The sequence below is a fragment of the Triplophysa rosa genome, linkage group LG10 (genome assembly GCF_024868665.1).
Source record: "Triplophysa rosa linkage group LG10, Trosa_1v2, whole genome shotgun sequence".
NCBI classification, from domain to species: domain Eukaryota; kingdom Metazoa; phylum Chordata; class Actinopteri; order Cypriniformes; family Nemacheilidae; genus Triplophysa; species Triplophysa rosa.
The window spans coordinates 7893687-7909522 of NC_079899.1; the positions used below are offsets into that span (position 1 = coordinate 7893687).

The window sequence follows — 15836 nt, forward strand, 5'->3', positions numbered from 1 at the left end:
CCTGGTTGGGCCTGGGTTCTCCTGAGGTTTTTTTTCTCGATTAGAGTTTTGGGTTCCTCGCCACCGTTTGCATACTGTTTTTGCACTATCTGCCTGACCGGGGGGGCTGCTTTAGAATCTTAAAGTTTTACTTAATTAATATTGCATATAGGAATTTATTATCTGCTATATTTGACCTGTGCTTCTCTCTCCTTTATCCTAAATGTGTGCTCTCACTGAGCGTGTGTGTGTGTGCGTACTTGTCTGTGTACGTACGTGTGTGTGTGTGTGTGTGTGTGTGTGTGTGTGTGTGTGTGTGTCTGTGTCTGTGTGTGTTGGTGCGTGTGCGTGTTGTGTGTGTGGAGTGTTTTGTGTGTGGGTGTGTCTGTCTTCTGTGTTTTCAACCTTTTCTTGTTTTTGCAGGTACAACTTTGATTGTTTTGCTTGTAGTCAATGTGTCTCATGTACAGCTGCTTTGTAACAATGAAAATTGTAAAAGCGCTTTATAAATAAAGTTGAGTTGAGTTGAGTTGAAGACCAGGGGGTTGGGGTGCATCAGCAGAGAGGCGTGATGACCATACGCCTGCTGCCGGTGTGCCACGCTCTCCAGGGAACCCGACTCTGTAGCCAGTGTTGGGGCGGTCGCATGTGCATCAACCCGAGGGGGACCACCCCCACCGAGGATGCCATGTGCCCAGGAGCCTCTGAATTGTTTCAGGGGAACCGCTGACTGCCTGAAGTGCTTCAGGAAGTTCAACACTGACTGACCGCGCTCTGATTCAGTCACGCTGTCATAGGGATGGAGTCGAGTTCCATACCGAGAAAGAGCTTGCTCTTTTTTCAGCTGACCTGTGGTCCCAACCGATCTAGGTGCCGGAGCACTAGGTCCCTTTTTGGGGACCCCCTTTTTGGGGACGATGAAGTACGGGCTGCAAAACCCGTTGAACATCCCGGCTAGAGGGACGAGCATGATTGCTTGCCAGAGGGGTGGTGACCCTGGCCCGAAGCACAGGAGCATCCTAACCTCTGACTGAGGTAAGTTGTATCGCATAGCTGAGACGGATCGTATCCCGTAGCCACCATGATGGTTTAGGGGCTCTAGTCAGGCTCCCAGGGACCGAGACAGGGGCTAGGGGTATGATCTGCTTCATCGACCTCCCAGGCCCCCTGGGAGGAGATCGGCTCTGCTGCTTACCTGCCTGGCGATTATGTAGCACAATGCACTGTCGTTTGAGAGTGCTGAGTGCTACTGATTATCCTCGACATTGGTTCTCGCCGTGACGCAACGTCGAGTTGCCAAGCACCGTCGTGTAGAGGGTGAGAGAAGCTCTGATAAACACCCAGAGAGAGAAGAAACTCTTAAGAGAGTGGGCTGTTGGGACGGGGCAGGAACTGTCCCGGATCAACCACCCAGCGATGGAATGGCTGGTGTCGAGCCCAATGGTATTCTCAATCTCCCTGGGGTCTTCCCATGAGGGTCGCTTCTGCTTTCGCCGCGGCTGCTGACGGGGCGATGGTCTCCTCTTCGATGTCCCTTCCCGGGGGGCCGCCTGACCAGAGCCGGAGGGCGTCGAAGAGGACCAGGGCTGCTGGGAAGCAGATGGTGCACGGGACTCGACGGCCGAGGCGGCCGAGTCGCGGCGAGGGAGGATATGATTGATATCCTCTGTCTTCTTCTTTACTGTCGAGAACTGCGGCTCAAGAGTATCACCAAACAGCCCCCCCCCCCTTGCGAGATGGTTGCGTCGCGAAGGCGGACCTACTTGGCGTTACTCATCTGTGCAAGGTTCGGCCAGAGGTGTCTCTCATGGACCACAACTGTGGACATCGCCCGACCCAGGGCCCGCGCGGTCACCTTCGGTCGCCCATAGAGCGAGGTCGGTGGTGGAGCGGAGTTCCTGCATAAGCGCTGGGTCGATCTTACCTTCGTGGAGCTCTCTCAACGCCTTGGCCTGGCAGGAGCCATAGCATGGAGAGAGGAGGCAGCTTAGCCTGCAGCAATGTAAGCTCTCGACACCGGAGATGCCGAGACCCTACATGCTTTGGACGGGAGTCTAGGTCGAGCCCCCCCCAGGTGGCCGCCGCCTGCGGGCACGAGTGCACCACGGTGGCATGCTCCACCTGGGGGACATCGACGTATCCTCTAGCTGCCTCACCCTCGAGGGAAGAGAGGTTGACAGAACTTGTTTGACATGAACGTGCCGGAATGGGCCTGGAGCCGTGCTCAAACCCGATGCACCATGTAACCAGTCGCGAGCGCTGGGAGAGGCAGTGCGGGCACTGCAACCCAATGCTCACGGCGGTCCGGGAAAGCATGGCTGACATTTCGACTTTCGCCTCTTCCTGGGCTCGACCCCCCGAGGGAGGGAGCCCAAGGAATCGTCGGAGTCGGATGGCAGTACATCACCCCCCGATGCTGCAAGAGACATCTCATCACCACGCATCGTTTCCGAATACGTGGTTGAGGAACAAGATGGTGGGACCGTCTCCTGGGGAACGGTCAGACGAGCTAGACGAGGTGCGAACGGTCCGTGAGCAAGTGGCTGGCGGATTAACGCTCACAGTAATTCTCATATCACCGTTGCTGCTTGCTGTAGCGGGTGGCAGGGCCGTAGTCCTGCCGTCACAGAACGGGGAGCAAACGAGGTGGTAGCTGAGTCCCATGGGAACACAGCCACCTGTGACGCAACGTCTGAATCATCAACCGCCCGCAGTGCGGGCAGGACGTATCCACAATGTCTGCCCCAGCGTACTGGAAGCAGACACCGTGTCCGTCCCCCTCCTCGATGAGTGTGTTGCACCTATGAGAACAGCGGGACATGCCACGCTGGAGAAATTTGCTCTTTTAGAAAAAAAACACTCGAACACTTCTGGCACTGCCGAGACGCCCAGGGGAAGTCGCTGCTGGAAGGGACCTTCCACTGCACCATGTCGTAAGATTCCAGCAGTAATTCGGCGTAGAGTTTGAAGTCTCGAAGTCGATCAGTGTGAAGGCTCCGAAGAACAAAAGGTGAATGAATGCAGCACGCCGTCTCCCTTTTATACCCGGATATCCGGGGGCGGAGTCTGGCATGCAAATTTCATTCGCCAATTTCATTGGCCTTTTCTAAACTAGTCAGAAGTTGATAGGTTCTCAAGAGCGAACCCCATCTGTTGGCTCGACACAACGTCGAGAGACCGACAGAAAGGGAACCTTCTTTAATAATCAGATGATGTCTGCACTTTTGTTTCCTTGATTTAAATAAAAATAATACATTTGAATCAAATTAGTCAAATCTGTAAAATCACCCAGCTCTAATGAAGTATAATGTATGACAAAATATACTTACAGCCTTACATTTTTTTGACCATATCAAAACATTCTTTTGGTATTTTTGAAATATATATATATTTTTGATTGCACTTATCTGTCTGTAATGTTTTTCTTTATACTGTACATATTTTAAAGAAATGTATGTTTAGGTTTAGAGGTAGGAGTTGGATTTGCGACTATAAAATATATTTTTAATGCTATATTTGTAGTAAAATGGTAATTTTCCTGCATATTTCGAGCTATTAGATTTTATAGGGTTTAGGTTTGGGGGTAGGTTAAGGGGTCTACAAATGTAAATCGCTTATTGATACAATTGTTGAAACGCATGGATACAAATGTCTGAATGAGATACAAGCTTTGTAAATATTTTAAATTTTTGGCAAAAAATACGTAGTAATTTTTACGTTTTATACGTTGTAATACATCCAAATTCCACGTTTCAGCATCAACAAAAACGTACAAAAATGTACGTTTTGTGCTTGTAAACTTTGCATACAAATACCTACGTATAAACAATGAGATCAGGCTGGTGGGTCCCCCTGCATATAATTCGCCATTTTCTGTCTGCCATCTTAGTGTTTCGAAAGGGAGGGGGAGGGGTGGAGTGAACGGTTGGTTGCAATTCACAACCTTGCCGCTAGATATTACTGAATGGACCTTTAACTGAAGGATGTTTTGACACACCCAGCTGTTAATTTCATCAATGCACTGACAAAGGGAGTCAATAGGCCTGTTGTCATTGGGTGAGAGGGCTAAGTAGATCTGAGTGTCATCTGCATAGCTGTGGTAAGCAATTTGGTTCTTTTTCATTATTTGGTCAAGTGGGAGCATATACAGTACAGTACAAATTGAACAGGAGCAGAGCAAGAATTGAGCACTGTGGAACACCACTTGTCATGGATGTCCACTCCGATTTATGGTTGCCTATGTTCACATAGTAACCCTATGACCCGAACCATTTAAGGACCAACCCAGAAAGTTTTCCAGCCTATGTAGGAGTATGGTGTGATCTACCGTGTTAAAGGCAGCACTGAGATCTAGTAATACCAGAACTGATGTCTTGCCTGAATCAGAATTTAATCGCATATCATTTATTATCTTTATGAGCACTGTCTCTGTGCTGTGATGCTGCCGGAAACCAGACTGATAATTGTCCAGGTAGCCATTTGAGTTAAAAAATTTGGTCAGCTGATTGAAGACAACCTTTTCAATGATCTTGCCTATAAAATATTTGAAATTTGTCTGTAGTTAGACAGTAAGGTTTTGTCTAGATTGCTCTTTTTTACTAGAGGCTTGACAACTGCAGTTTTTAGGGACTCTGGGGAAGTTCCTGAAAGCAGTGAGGTATTTACTATTTTTAGGAGGTCTGCTTCTAAACATTTAAACACCCTTTTGAAAAAGGATGTGGGGAGTGTGTTAAGGCTTGTTGAGGCTCTAAGATACTGTACTATTTCCTCCAAGGTTTTGTGATCAATTGTCTGAAATTCAGATAAAGTTATTGATTTCTGAGGTTGTTGTAATGAAGTCAGACTTACCCGAGTGCCATATGGGGCTTTGCTGATTGCCATTCTGATATAATTGATCTTCTCAAGGAAAACAGTTGCAAACTCATTGCATTTGCCATCAGACAGCATTTCCCTGGGAACTTAACTTGGGGGACTACAAGTTTTGATCTAGTATTGGTCAAGTATTGATCTGGTTAACTATCAGTATATCTGCAAGTTCACTTGTAGAAAGCTTACAAGCATTCTTAAAATAATTTAGTGGTTTACTGAGAGTAAACGTTAACGTGTACTTTTATAAATGACAACTGTGCTACAAGTAATGAACTAGTAAACTACCAGTACACCTAAAGAAAACAAGTATACTTTCAGTATAAAAACTACTTAACTAATAGTTTACTGGGAGTAGACTCTAAAGTGTACTTTCATAGACTAAACATGTGCTAAAAGTATTGAACTAGTAAACTATCAGTATACTTGCAGCATACTGCAGTTTACTTGCAGTATATTTGTAGTACAAATAAAAACTAAATTGTAAACTAGTTGTGTACTCAAAGGTTTACTACTGTTACACCTAAAGTACACTTAAAAGTAAACTTTTATAAATTAAAATGTGGGCCATTTTAGTCTCAAGTGTGGCCAAGTATGGTATTCCAGACTCGGAATTAGTGCTCTGTATTTAACCCATCCAAGTGCACACACACTCCATGAACACACACCCAGAGCAGTGAGCAGCCATTGCTATGATGCCCGGGGAGCAGTTCGGGGATCGGTGCCTTGCTCAAGGGTCTCAACTCAGCCGTGGTATTGAAGGTGGAGGAGAGCACTAATCCTTGACTCCCCCCACCTACAATCCCTGCTGGTACTGAGGCTCGAACCGGCGACGTTTGGGTTACAAGTCCGAATCTCTAACCATTAGGCCACAACTTGCATGTTTTGTACTGATGTCGAATCCAACTGCCGTGCCCTGCGAGTGCGAACGTCTGGGACTCTGGGTATCTGAGTGAAAGCGTCTTTGTGGTGCACTCTCAGCGATAACGTCACATTTATGTAAAAACCGGCAATAGAGGGCATATGTTTGAAATTAAAATATTAGAGTAGGGTTGTATCTATTTTTTCAAGTCCCCTAAGCTCTAAACTTTAGCGTAGTTTTAAAAACTCAAAAAAATATTTACTGTTAACTTAAATCTCTGATAGAGGTTGAATGAACTCAAAAATATTAGTTAGTTCAACTTTCTGGCACATTTTGAGTATCAGGTACTTTCCATTATAAGTTAGTTATACTGTTTGGATTTACAGTGTATGTTTAGGGCCAGTTTAATAACAGCTTGAGTTAACGGCTTTTTTGGCGTTAAAGGTCCAATGTATAATTTTTTTTGAAGGATCTATTGATGTTTCAGGAGCAATATTTATGGTAGGAGAGTATTTAAATAAATCACGCAATGTAATTTACTAACATTTGTGCTCAACAAATTTGTACCCTTATTTAACACCCAAAAAGCATGTTAAAAAAAACCCCATCCTAAACCACTTATTTGCACTTGGTATTGCGGTGGTCATTATGGAAATTAAATGTTGAGCCTTTGTTTTTTAATGTTAGTAAATCACTCACAGAAATTTCCGTTCCCATCTGCTCTTATAAAAATTGCACTCTTGTGCTAATTTGCCCTGCTAAACTAAATCTGGCCCTTAATGTTTTATTATGTGGTAAGCAAATATGAATTTGTGAAAATGCATAAAAAAGGCACCAGAAGGAGTAAACAAGCCAGCAACAAAAACTAAAATAGAATTAGAAAATGTAATAAATGAAATAGAAAACTAAATTATTGTTTCAAAAAAACAAAACAAAGTTATGTAAATGACATTGAAGTTCCTTAAGAGAAAATAAATTTGTTTCTTTTGAGGATCCTGTATTTGCTGTAGTCAGTCATTTATTAGGTAAGAATACTGAAAAGGAAGAACAGGTTTTTGCTGAACTGAAGAGCTGAAGTTGTCAGTGTCTTAAATGAGTTCAGTGAGACTGTAAAGATGAGAATCTGGCTGCTGATTATATGGTTATCTCACACTGTTGAAACAGGTAACGAAAGTCTCATTACAATTTCTCATTTGTAATTTGCTCAATTTAACAATTTTTTTGCAGTATTTAAATGTGATTACTAAAAAACATTAATGGGCTGTAATTTCACCAATAAATTGTTAAGGTGTCACAAGTAAATGGTTACACAATTGAACAAATGTATTTTCATAATTGCATTAATATTCATCTTTTTCATATAGTGACAAAGCCGTTTATTGTCACTCAGTGGCCAAAAATGGCAGAGGTGATGGTTGGAAATGATATTATCCTACACTGCAACATCATGGAGCTGTACTCCCCATGTTCCACGGTGGCCTGGCTGAGAGCCGACCCAGAGAGTGCAACAGTCAGCCTCACTGATAGAGTTCAAAACCATCCTAATCACTCATCTAACCAATTGACAAGCATTTGCACCGCACTTATTGCTAATTCAACAGTGCAAGACTCTGGTGTATATTACTGCGTAGCTGTGCAGGGGCGCTTTGCTCATATTGGCAACGGATCACGGGTGGTTGTGAATGGTGAGATTTGGTTAGCCTTATAAAAATGCAAGTATCATTTTGAATGACATCAATACACCATTCATAGTAATGGTCAGGGTAAAGGTAATATTACTAATAGAAATTAATAGTTAACTGTGTAACTGTGATTTGTTTCCATCCACATAAGCCACATTTACAGGGGAACGGTCTATGATCTATTACATTCCGAAAAATAATTTTGTTTATTCCTTCACAGTTCTTTTTCAATATGTTTTTTAATCAAAAACAAATGTTTATCTTAATATGTTTTCAGAAAACATTGCGTTCCCCCTCATCAATATTCTTTCACCACTGATCCAGAACAGTCCTTTAGTCCCACTTCAGTGTGTTGTGACTGGGGTTGAAGGTTTTCAGGTGCGCATGTCCTGGGATATAGAGGGAAGAGAAGAAAAAGGACAGTACATTAGGTCACACAGGAACGATGGTACCATTCAGCTCACAAGGAACCAAATCCTGATTACTGCTGCAGAGTGGGAAAGAAATGTGCAATATGTGTGCATGGTTGACTTTGTAGGGCAACGCTACAACAAGACATTTCAGCAACATGGTATAAAATATGATCTCTAACATCGACAGTATATTTATATAATGAGCATAGTTTGGATCTTTTAACTCTTTTTCTTTTCTTTCAAATTTCTCTCTGCAGATGCATTGAAAGTGTGCAATGCTATAAAATACACATATCTTTCTTTGTGTTTAACTTTTTGTCTATTGCTTCTTATAACAGCAAGTGTCTATATGAAGGGGGAAAATACATCATGAGTTGTCTATGCAAAATTAGACATATAGTTGAAATTTTACTTAACCTTTAGTTCTGGTAGTTTGACTTAATTGATCTATTTGCATGTTTTATAAAATTAAACATTTGCTCTTTTTCAAGTAAATATTTTAACTTTTCACTGTTTCAACTTTCAAAATTGTAAAAAATCATTATTCATTATCTTATGATGATTCCTCTTAACTGTTCAAATCCCAGATCTGGTTTTCGTTTTTTTTTTTGCTCTAGTTTTAGACAGATTTGATTGTAAATATTTTAACTTTTCACTGTTTCAACTTTCAAAATTGTAAAAAATCATTATTTTATAATATTGTTTAAACTGTATGGTATTGAAATAATTTTTGTTTTCGCCCAGTTTGTGTTGTGAACTGTGAATATTCCACTGTGTTTTTTGTCATTCATAAAACTTTATAAACAAGGTCACCATTTACTTGCTCGTTTGTGCATATTCATTGTTAAATGAAATGTTTAATATCTATTATTTGATCCAATTTCTTTAATGTATGCTGAGAATGCAAAGAAGAAAAAGAACCACAGACCATGTTGTATCTAACATTTGTAACATAAAACTTAATAAATCTTAACAGTTTCAACCAGAAATTGCTGGCCAGAGTAATAATTATAAAGATAAAGGAACTTATCTGCATCAGTTAGGTAGTATTATGTTTTGTGGCTCTTCTGTTATTTGTGACAGGGTCACAAACAGGAAGAGGTTTTTTCTCTTCTTAGGGTAGAGTGTTTCTTTGTCCTATTTATTGTGTGGTTACATTCAACACGAAAGGCTGGGGTAGACCTCACCCTCATTCAGGTTAATGTCCACACATTGCTTTGTCAGTGGAAAATCTTTAGTTTCAAATTCACAATAAAGGAACATCAAAGGCAAATGATTTCACACCTCAAAGTTTTCTGTGACAAAAAACTGCTGATTTCTTAAAAATGACAAAGGTCAGACCCATGTCTTAGTCTTGGTCCCAGGTGAAATGATTAAGTAATGTTATTTAGTAATTTAGTATGTTAATTTCTTCAGTAGATGAAATTACGGGGTGCACTTTAATGGGTAAAGAATTCAATAGAAATTAAAGCTGCAAGCAGCGATGATCGGGCCCTCGTGCAAAAGTGCAACCGCAACCCTGTGCCATCACCACCCGTCGGCCTCAGGAACATTGAACGGTGGGCAACGTGCATATAAGGAGTTACATTACAGATTTTTCCATGCCATATTTCCTATTGCAAGCTGGTGGCGCTATTACTATAAGTGAACACTGACGTGGATATGTGTTCAGGCCAGGACTCTTATCAAACACATGAAGTGTGAGGCCGGTCGGACATTGCGTGCCTGAGTTACTATAGCTTCCTGTTTCATAGCGAAACATCAAACTTTATGAGGCCGCCACGGACACGCCCCTGAATGAAAAGTCAGAATCTTGCAATGTATCATCACAAACGTCTGAAGATCATACTGGCTATACAGTTCAAATATGATGCTGACTTGTTTGAAGCTCTATGAGGAGTTAATCACAGTTTAAAAAATGCCACTTCCAGTTTCCTGCAGGTGGCGCTATAACTGTAACTGAATATTACCATGTATTTGTCTTCAGGCCAGGACTTTTATCAAATGTGTGAAGTCTGAGCAGTTAAAAACAGTTAAAAACATGCCATTTCCTGTTTCCTGCAGGTGGCGCTATAACTGTATCTGAATATTGCCATGTAAAGAAAAAAAGTAAATGATAGGTGATAAAATTAATGCAGGCGAATTATAGTAAGATTTGTTATTTTTTTTAAATGTGTCACATTCCCTTTTGCCAGCTGGTGGCCCTATTGGTATAAGTGAACACTGACATGGACATTTGTAATCGTAGGCGATAAAATTAATGCAGGCGAATTATAGTAGGATTTGTTATTTATTTAAATGCGTCACATTCCCTTTTGCCAGCTGGTGGCGCTATCGCTATAAGTGAACATCGACATGGATATGTGTTCAGGCCAGGACTCTTATCAAACATGTGAAGTTTGGGGCTGGTCAGACATTGTGTACCTGAGTTACTATAGCTTCCTGTTTCATGGCGAAACATCAAACTTTTTCATGCCGCCACGCACAGGCCCCTCAACTAAAAGTCAGGATCATGAAATGTATCGTCACAAAGGTCTGAAGATCATACTGGCCAAATATGATTCTGACCTGTTTAAATATGTATGAGGAGTTAATCTCAGTTTAAAACATGCAACTTCCTGTTTCCTGCAGATGACGCTATAACAGTATCTGAATTTCACCATGTAGATGTCTTCAGGCCAGGACTTATATCAAATGTGTGAAGTGTGAGACTGGTCAGACATTGTGTGCCTGAGTTACTATAGCTTCCTGTTTCATGGCGAAACATCAACTCTTTGACACGCCCCTCAACGAAAAGTCAGGAACTTGCAATGTATTGTCACAAAGGTCTAGGAAGTTATATTATAGAAAGAATTTAATTTATTTACATGTACCAGATATCCTGTTATTTATTTAAATGTGTCACATTCCCTTTTGCCAGCTGGTGGCGCTATTGCTATGAGTGAACAGTGACATGGATATGTGTTCAGGCCAGGACTCTTATCAAACATGTGAAGTTTGGGGCTGGTCAGACATTGTGTACCTGAGTTACTATAGCTTCCTGTTTCATGGCGAAACATCATACTTTGTCACGCCACCACGGACACGCCCCCCAGCAAAAAGTTAGGATCTTTCAATGTATCATCACAAATGTCTGAAGATCATACTGGCCAAATATGATGCTGACCTGTTTGAATCTCTATGAGGAGTTAATCACAGTTTAAAACATGCCACTTCCTGTTTCCAGCAGGTGGCGCTATGACTGTATCTGAAAATTACCATGTAGATGTCTTCAGGCCAGGACTTTTATCAAATGTGTGAAGTCTGGGTGAAGTCTGGGGCCTGTTGGACATTGTAGGCCTGAGTTACAATAACTTCCTTTTCATGGCGAAACGCCAAACTTTGGCAGGCCGCCAGGGTCACGTTCCCCCACGAAAAGTCAAGATCACCGCAATTTAGCTTCGCAAAGGCCTTAAGATGAGAATGACATGAAGATGATGTTGATCGGATTAAAACTCTAGGAGGAGTTCTTTAAAGTACGACGACTGGAAATTTAAACAAATTACAAAATTGCACAGGAAATCAAAAATAACGGACTTCCTGTTGGGTTAAGAGATATGCAACAAGAGACTTTTCTTAATGATTCGGGGAGTTCTATCAGCCCACCAAATTTGGTGCATGTACGTATTGCGTAGCGGCCTGGGCAGTTCTAGGTGGCGCTAGCGAGCCATTTTGCCACGCCTAATTTTAAAACCCATATCAGACGTAAATTTTTGCAAGGTCTGATGCGTGTGCAAATTATTGTGAGTTTTTGAGCATGTTTAGGCCTTCAAATTAGCGATCAAAGAGGGAGAAGAAGAAGAAGAAGAAGAAGAAGAAGAAGAAGAAGAAGAAGAAGAAGAAAAAGAAGAATTAAAGCTGCAAGCAGCGATGATCAGGCTCTCGCGCAAAAGTGCATCCGCAACCCTGTGCCATCACCACCTGTCGGCCTCAGGAACAGTGAACGGTGGGCAACGTGCATGTAAGGAGTTACATTACAGATTTTTCCGTGCCATACTTCCTATTGCCAGCTGGTGGCGCTATGACTATAAGTGAACACTGACGTGGATATGTGTTCAGGCCAGGACTCTTATCAAACATATGAAGTATGAGGCCGATCGGACATTGTGTGCCTGAGTTACTATAGCTTCCTGTTTCATGGTGAAACATCAAACTTTATCAGGTCGCCACGGACACGCCCCTCAATGAAAAGTCAGGATCATGAAATGTATCATCACAAAGGTCTGAAGATCATACTGGCTATACTGGTCAAATATGATGCTGACTTGTTTGAATCTGTATGAGGAGTAAATCACAGTTTAAAACATACTACTTCCTGTTTCCTGCAGGTGGCGCTATAACAGTATCTGAATTTTACCATGTAGATGTCATCACGCCAGGACTTTTATCAAATGTGTGAAGTGTGAGACTGTTCGGACATTTTGTGCCTGAGTTACTATAGTATAAATGTGATTGCATTAGAAAATAATGTTAGGCGTTCATTTATTTATTACGTTAAAAGGCTTTGGGTCCGGACGGACGCATCTCGCGGTCCACATTCGGACCGGAGTCCGCTAGTTGGTGACCCCTGCTATATAGTGTTAAAACAATGTCAACACTGGGAATTCAACACCGTCCCAGAACATTTGACACCAGCGATTTTGCTGTGTACAAGTTATAAGAAACTAAGGAGAGACTTTTTACATTATGGAGTATGCAGGTTTAGTTAACATGTTAACATATGAACAAATGTTTTAAGTTAAAATGTCACAGAGTTGAATTATTATTACTATTTATGACAGGGTTTAGTATGGAATAAGCAGAAAGAATGTATTAAAATAATTAAAGACGAGACAGAGTAGAGTATGCACTTCCCAATAAAGTTTAGACTTGAGAAGGCTAAAGAGGTTATGTTGTGTTTTTGAGGGGTGGGGGTAGTAATGTAACAAGTAGTGTAACTAATTACTTTTGAAATAAAGTAATCAGACCAGTAACTTGATTACTTTTAAAAGGAGTAATCAGTAATTTAATTACATTACCAGAGTAACTTGCCCAACACTGCTCATTTCAAGAAAACACAGAGCATATTTTCTTGCAGAGCATATTTTTCTTTCATTCCTGGAAGTGCAATAATTGTGGTTAAATTTAACATGTCGTTTATATAAAATGAAATATGGAAACTGTGAAAAAGGAGGTCAAAATAATTGGTTTTTAATAAATAACTGTCAAAAGCAAATAATAAAAAGCTGGCATTTTTTTTACTTCGATAATATAAATTATATTTCTTGTTTTGTATTTATTCATATGGATGAATTGAAAAAAATCTTTCTTTTTTGTCTTCTTTTTTGTTTGGTTTGTATTATCTTTTATTATTTTTTCTTGTCTTAGCACCTCTTAAAATTGGTGTTTTTGAATGTAAACTGTATACCATCTTGTCAGGAATCGTGTGCGAGAGGAAGAACCCAATTGCAGGCAGTAGTGAAGGGGTTAACAAGGGTATTTATTATACAAAAACACAAAACAAAACACCCTTGATGGGGGAAAAACGAAACAAAGAATCTGTATTAAACAAAACAAAGACTTCCGACGTGGGGGCAAAAGATAAAACAAGAACAGTAAAACCCTAACTGAAAAAACACGACAAAACGTCTTACAAAAAACACGGCAGGATAACTAAAGCAAAAACACAAAACTCACAGTTCACGAACAAGGCATATATAACAGGAACACGGGCTATAACAGGAACACGGGCTATAACATGAGCACATACACAACGCAATACACGAGCACAGGCCAAAGAAACAAGAGGGTATATACAGGGAACACAAACGAGGGATAACGACATGGGGCAGGTGTGGGTAATCAAACACACAGGGAAAGATCACAAGGAAACGAGAGGAGCGGGGCCAATGACGAGACACTGGAGAGAACACATATTATTGTCAAAAGGACAATAATATGTTTCTCTCCACACATAACCAAAGACTTTGCCATGGCTCTGCTACAGGACCAAGAAAAACATGACTAAGGAAGCAGAGCCATGACACCATCTTGTCTTGTAATGTTTTTGTTATACTTTAATAAAAAGGGCTTTTTATATCGCAGATGCAATCGATGCAATTGAATTACCACTGCTTAAGGTGGTTATGAAGACAATATATTTCACATGTGTGTTTTTCCACATATAAATAACAAATAAATACAATCTACTTCAGTTAATGGACTTATTAATGGAACACTTAAGAAAAAAGATATCGCCTGACATTCTCGCCCAATGAGCATTTAAGCTGTGTCGTCAGCAAGTCGTTTCCCATCGTTCTTTTCATCATCGCAATCGGGAGGAAGCAACTGCGCTCGCCTGAGGATTTCGGCCATGCCGCTGTCATGGGGTATCGAGTCCCCCATCGAATTCGGTCCCCTTTAGGACCCCCGATTAGCTAGTTTAAATGCCTGATCAACAAATTGTTATCGCTATATCTTGTTATATGAATGATCCGAAGCTACGTTAGTTTGTTCCAGAGCTAGCTAAACCTCTGTACATACTAAAAGCTTGCAAAAAATAGATTTTAGTTTTCAAAATGTGTTAAAAATAGTACTTAAGCATTTTATCGAAGCTTGATAGAAGACACACCCGTGTTTGTGCTTTTAAAAAACACTTTTGACATTTTTGTTGTTGTAATAGCAATAATAGTATATTATTATTTTAATATAAAATTAATATTACATGATGATATTAGAACAATTTAAAGTCTCTGGTTGCAGAGGGACTTTGCAATATTGAAGAATATAATAAAACAATTGAGTATTTCAAGATTAATTTACCCTGGTTTTCCATTGCCAATTTCAACAAGTAAGATTAAAACAATTAATAAAATACATGTTAAAAAATAAAAGACAATGAAGAATGTGGCCTAAAAGCTATAGATTTTGATATGATCAGTGTTCTTAAACTTAAATGCCATCTTTAATCTTTTATTTAAAATAAACACTCTATTTGGTTTGCTATCCCATCCTATCTTTTTTTTAATTAAGAGGTAGGCCGAGACAATGGCCTTTTTACAATGTGACTTTAAATAAGTCAAATTCTTCACAAACATTTTCATAAGCCATCTTGTATTAATGTTGTTTAAATATAACTTCAGTCCACATGCCAATGGAATAATTGCTAATTATGCATTAACTATTAATTGTTTATTTCATTTATATAGCTCACACATAGGTAAAAAAAATCACAAACAAACAATATATTAATCTCTAAAATAAATATGAAAACCCCAAAGCATGCTGTAAACCTAAAATACGCTATAGAGCTGAATGATTGTTTATTGCAACAGGTGAGGAATATATACTGAAACAGATCAGCTGTGAAACATCTAATATTTATAACAGTATGTTATCCTATCGTATAGTACGACTATCCTCGCAAGTCTTGAAATAACAGTTATAAACCGAAAATAGTTTATTTATTAATGCCAGAATCAACTTACAGAAGTGTGTGAACACAGAACAACAGTAAAAAGAATGTACAAATAATAATAATAATAGGCTAATAATAATGACGTAGAATAAATAAAATTGCCAGAGGAATATATCATGTTGAACAAAGCTGACAGTGTTAGACATTTTATGTCTTATCATTTAAAAAAAAAAGTTGGTTAAGCTACAAACAGAATCTAACTCAACTATAAAATGACAATAGAGAATTATTACGTAAGTATTTGCATTTATGTATAAAAAAATTAACAACGTATTTCATCTTAAAAATTGAGTTGCGATAAACACAAGTAATTTTACAAGTGTTATATATGGAAATGTAATAGGAAAATCATTTTAGTGCATTAATCAGCCATTGCATCGCCAGGGTCCGTGAAACAGGTAAAAAACTGACTTGTGTTGCACCAAACAAATCAAAACACTATAACAATATTTCTGGTGTACACTTCTATCATCTTAGTTTCTTTAATTCGTGGAAAAACTGCCTCGGTCAAGTTTTGCGGACAGGCACGACGACTGTCT

General features: G+C 40.1%; 2 protein-coding genes across 4 annotated transcripts in view; one reads left to right on the forward strand and one right to left on the reverse strand.

The window, feature by feature from the left end:
- Positions 1–15836, reverse strand: part of kif26ab (kinesin family member 26Ab) — a 160296-nt gene that overhangs the window by 91037 nt on the left and 53423 nt on the right. The window lies entirely within an intron of this gene.
- Positions 6526–8305, forward strand: LOC130560781 (uncharacterized). The gene is made up of 4 exons (XM_057344805.1): positions 6526–6871; positions 7072–7392; positions 7667–7960; positions 8060–8305. Exons 1-4 carry the CDS (start codon positions 6823–6825, stop codon positions 8173–8175), a joined length of 780 nt encoding a protein of 259 aa, XP_057200788.1. The 5' UTR covers positions 6526–6822; the 3' UTR covers positions 8176–8305.

Excerpts from the sequence above, each read along its gene's own strand:
- LOC130560781 (XM_057344805.1), top strand. The coding sequence starts at position 6,823 with ATGAGAATCTGGCTGCTGATTATATGGTTATCTCACACTGTTGAAACA. Across the intron at positions 7,393-7,666 it reads ATCACGGGTGGTTGTGAATG|AAAACATTGCGTTCCCCCTC; the intron begins GTGAGATTTGGT and ends ATATGTTTTCAG. Across the intron at positions 7,961-8,059 it reads CAAGACATTTCAGCAACATG|ATGCATTGAAAGTGTGCAAT; the intron begins GTATAAAATATG and ends TTCTCTCTGCAG.